This window comes from Ochotona curzoniae, unplaced genomic scaffold (assembly GCF_017591425.1).
Source record: "Ochotona curzoniae isolate NIBS_2020 unplaced genomic scaffold, NIBS_Ocur_1.0 contig_523, whole genome shotgun sequence".
NCBI classification, from domain to species: domain Eukaryota; kingdom Metazoa; phylum Chordata; class Mammalia; order Lagomorpha; family Ochotonidae; genus Ochotona; species Ochotona curzoniae.
In genome coordinates, this window is record NW_024466459.1 from 9,255,469 (window position 1) to 9,259,709 (window position 4,241).

Sequence of the window (4,241 nt, forward strand, 5' to 3'; positions counted from 1 at the left end):
TATTCAGTGGGCTGAGCCAGGCAGTGTTTTTTGAGGCTGACAGGAGGAAGCACGTGAGACACGCAGCCAAGTTCAGCCAGTGTCTGGGGCTTGGGTGCATGACTGCTGCCCTGACCAGGGCCCCCAACCCCTCACCTCTGCCACACTGCCTGCTATAGGTGCCGCCACGCTGCCATTGCCAAGTACTTCGGGGATGCACCGCCTGCCTGCAGCAAAGGCTGTGACCACTGCCAGAACCCCAAAGCCGTGAAGAGGCAGCTGGATGCCCTGGAACACAGCAGCAGCTCCAGCAAGACCTGCATCGGACCCTCCAAGGGGGATGGCTTTGACCCGGAACTCTACGAGGGAGGCCGTAGGGGCTACGGGGGCTTTAGCAGGTGACGGACCCTGACTCACTGTTGACAGTCTGGCACTCCCCTGGTGCTAAAGCCAGGTGCTTTAGTGCACTCCCTGCCCTGCTGGGGCCTGGGACCCCTGAGCCACCAGGGTGTCAAGGAGGTCACTGCCCACCAGCAGTGTGAGTAGGGATGGGGAGTGGGAGGGCAGGCCAGGCCTGAGACTGCTGACCCCCCCCACTCTGCCCTCCAGGTATGACGAGGGCTCTGGCGGCAGCGGGGATGAGGGCAGAGATGAGGCCCACAAGCGGGAGTGGCATCTCTTCTATCAGAAGCAAATGCGCCTGCGCAAGGTGATGGGGGCAGGACCCGCATCCTCTCAGCACCTCCCCAGCGCTAGGGTGCCCGCCTCAGGACAGGGGGCTTCTGCCTCAGGGCAGGGGGCTTCATGGCTTTCATGTCATCTTGCAGGGCAAGGATCCCAAGCCGGAAGAATTTGTGCCCCCAGGTCAGTACAGAAATTGCTACTAGGCATGATAGAGGTGATTTGGGGCCTGGGAGACCCCAGAGAACAGGAGGTCTAGTGGAAGGACACTCTTCTTCCCCCTCCTTGTCCCACCCGGCAGATGAGGACTGTCCCCTGAAAGAGGCTGCTAGCAGGAAGATCCCCAGGCTCACTGTCAAGGTAAGGAAGGGCTGCGGCTCACCTGGCAGCCCTCTGCCCCCACAGCTGGGTAACCCACTCTCGTGAACAGGCCCGGGAGCACTGCCTAGGGCTGCTGGAGGAAGCTCTGAGCAGTAACCGCCACGCCACTGAGAGCACTGAGGGGTGAGTGGCTGGGGATGCCCGGGGCCCAGGGACACTTGCCAAGCTTCCTGGGCAGCCTCTCCCTAGAGACTTGAGACTGCTGCAGGAGGGTAAACCCTAGGGTGTCAGAGTTCCCCACCCTGAAGCCATCCCTGGGAGACTCCTGGTGGAGCACAGGCCCACCCATTGCCTTGCACTCCCTGTTCTGCAGAGCCGACCTTCTGGCCAAGGCCGTGGAGCTGGAACATGCAATGTTCCGAAACGCCAAGATGGCCAACCTGTACAAGGCCAGTGTGCTGAAGAAGGTAGGCCCCTGTGCAGGGGAGGGGCAGACAGGGCACATGTGGGCTCAGGGTAGGAACAGGCAGTCCCTTCCTACCCCAAGGGCACTGCCCCAGGAGCTGCTTACAGAGGGAGAGCCCCTTCTTCACTGGGGCAGCTGGAGGCATTTTGTGGCCAACTCCATGAGGGCTAGAATTCATCCAGTGTCGCCTCTTTCTTGCACATAGAAGAAAAAGCCAACCTGGGTCGAGCTCTCAGGAGGAGCTCGTGAGGGCCTGACTGTCCTGCCCGTTCCCATCCAGGTAGCTGAGATCCACAAGGCTTCCAAGGATGGGCAGCTCTATGACACAGGAGGCGGAGCCAAGACCTGCAGTGGCCAGGCCAAGCCCTCAGAACCCAGCGAGTATGACCTCCCAACGGCCTCCCAGGTGTACTCGGTGAGCCACAGCCTGGTGCCAAGTGAACCTGGGTCTGAAAAAGGCTCCCTGTGCCCTTTGCCCTCAGGTGGGGCCCAGCCCTGACCCTGGGGTCTCCCGGGAAGAGCCTGGAGCATCTCTGAGCCATCTGCCCTTGTGGGTGAGGCCTGAGGCCTCTCAGCCTGTCCCCCTGCCTGTTGTCCTGCTCCCCAACACCTCGCATGTGGTGCCGGGTCTCCAGCCTCCCCGTTCCTACAAGCCCCAGACCAAGGCAGCCAGAGCAGGAGCAGCCAGCCAGAGTACCCAAGGGGCGCTTGGAGTCTCAGCCTTCTCTCTTCCTCACAGTTCAAGGCCAAACGCGTGGGAGCTGGTTTCCCCAAGGGTTCCTGCCTGTTCCAGACAGCCACCGAGCTGATGGGAGAAACTTCGAAGCAAGCCCCCGGGCCTGGGCAGGGTGAAGCAGAGGAGCCCCTCCCCAGGCCCAGCCCCCGAGCATCTGGAGGCAGTGGCCTCTGTGAGGGGCCTTCCTCCAGGAAGAAGGTCAAGGGCACCTCTGGTTACTCAGCCCCTGCCAAGACCTGGGCCAACAAGAAGCAGCAGCTCCTGGCCACTGCAGCCCAAAAGGACTCTCAAGACATTGCTCGCTTCTTCCATCAGCGGGCAGGGAGCCAGGCCCCGCTCGCTTCAGCTGCGGGGGCAGCAGATGCTAGCCCCTCTTCTGAGGGGGTGCAGGACAGGGCCCTGGAGCCGTGTGCAGACGAAGACAGAACCCTGGCGTGTTTGACTGAGGAGAGACCCGGGGTGGAGCCCAGGTAGGGGCGCGAGGAGCCATGGCAGCCCTGCCATGGAATCCGCTCGCAGCGTTCCTGGCCTCCTGGGACTGGGGAGCAGTGGGCAGCTCTGAGACCTGCTCTTCCCTCTGGCCAGCACCTGCCCACTCAGAGACCAGCAGCCTGGAGCAGCCCCTCCTCCCGAGGAGACACAGATGGGCAAGAGGCCTCGACCCTGCCAGGTACCAGAGACCAAGGGGGGTGGGAGGAGGCCAGTGGCACTGCTCTGGTCAGCGGTTCTTTCCACACCCCAGTAGCAGCTGCCCTGGGCAGGAGGGAGCCTGCTGCTGAGGCCTAGCTGTCCAGTAGGAAGGGTGAGGTCAGTGAACAAGTGCACAAAGGTAACTCTGCTCCTGGCCCCACCTAGGACGAGCCAGAGAGCCAGGCACCCAAGAGGCCGTGTCCCTCTGCCAAGCACAGTGTACCAGCTGAGGCCAAAGGCAGCATCCTGGCCAGCGACCCTGCTGCCCGAGACCCCAGCCAGCCCTCAGCTCCTGGTATCTCCCTGAAGGCAGCTGCGGATGTGGTAGTCAGGTGTTTGACCCCTTTCTACAAGGAGGGCAAGTTTGCATCCAAGGTACGAGGATGGGTGGGCTCTGCCCAGCTGGGCCTGGGGGCTGGGGGAACCACGGATGCAGGAGCAGATGGGGGGCCCTGCCGAGGGTCTCTGGGCTCAGGGCCTGGAGGCTGCCCCGGCCTCTCTTCTCCCTCTGCCCTCCAGGAACTGTTCAAAGGCTTCGCCCGCCACCTCTCACACTTGCTGGCTCAGAGGCCCTGTTCCGGAAGGAGTGGTGCGTGTCTGTCGCCAGAGCTGGGGGTGCTTGGGGAGTGGGTGGTGTCTGCAGGGAGGAGCCTCACCGCCTCACGTTCCCACCCCGTCTAGTGAAACAAGAGGCCCAGGACCTCATCGAGCTGTTCTTCCACAACCGGAGTCGGTGCGAGAGTGCAGTGGACTGGCACGGCCTGTTTGCGCCACAGAGCTGACCCCGCTGCCGGCTGTGCAGAGCCTGCACCCACCCAGACTCTGCCATGTGCCAGCCTGGGCCTTCCCAATGAGCTGGGGGGGACTAGGCAGGTTCACTGGTGCCAAGGGCTCATACTTCTCAGGGTCTTTCCCCTGTCCCACCACAGCTGGCTTTGGGATGGCCCCAGATGCTTCCCAAGTCAAGTCAGAAGACAGAGGTCAGCTGGCCTTCCTGCCTGCAAAGCCCAACCCCAGCCTCTCCCAGGCCCCAGGGCACGGGTCTCTGCCCAGACACCCAGGCTCAAAGGCGTTGGCCAGTGTGGCTGCTCTAGCTCTTGTTGGAGACGAGAACCAGCGCAAGGCCCACCTGCCCAAGCTGTTGGAGCCTACTCGGGGAGCCCTTGCCAGCACCACTTCCCTGAGATGCCAGCCTTGCCCCGGGCTCAGAGCTGGCAGGAAGACGGACAGCAGCCAGGCCTGGCTCCTGGGCACAGAGGCCAGGCCCCCTGAGATGTTTGCAAGAATAAAATCCTGTGTGTCCAGATAAACAGATGCACACAGAAATACACATACAACCCTTTGCTCTCAGGAGTTTTATTTCCTCAG

The 4,241-nt window shown here is 62.4% G+C and overlaps 1 protein-coding gene across 1 annotated transcript in view; it reads left to right on the plus strand.

Annotated features, from left to right (window-relative positions):
* The window catches only part of RECQL5 (RecQ like helicase 5), a 32,932-nt gene extending 28,722 nt beyond the window's left edge, over positions 1 to 4,210 (plus strand). The window contains exons 8-19 of the mRNA XM_040989670.1: positions 159 to 377; positions 589 to 688; positions 807 to 843; positions 962 to 1,020; positions 1,091 to 1,164; positions 1,355 to 1,448; positions 1,728 to 1,862; positions 2,187 to 2,653; positions 2,769 to 2,853; positions 3,039 to 3,248; positions 3,393 to 3,462; positions 3,555 to 4,210. Coding sequence (XP_040845604.1) covers positions 159 to 377; positions 589 to 688; positions 807 to 843; positions 962 to 1,020; positions 1,091 to 1,164; positions 1,355 to 1,448; positions 1,728 to 1,862; positions 2,187 to 2,653; positions 2,769 to 2,853; positions 3,039 to 3,248; positions 3,393 to 3,462; positions 3,555 to 3,655 — 1,651 coding nt within the window. The 3' untranslated portion in view covers positions 3,656 to 4,210. The remainder of the gene's footprint in view (positions 1 to 158; positions 378 to 588; positions 689 to 806; positions 844 to 961; positions 1,021 to 1,090; positions 1,165 to 1,354; positions 1,449 to 1,727; positions 1,863 to 2,186; positions 2,654 to 2,768; positions 2,854 to 3,038; positions 3,249 to 3,392; positions 3,463 to 3,554) is intronic.
* The last annotated feature ends 31 nt before the right edge of the window (positions 4,211 to 4,241 follow it).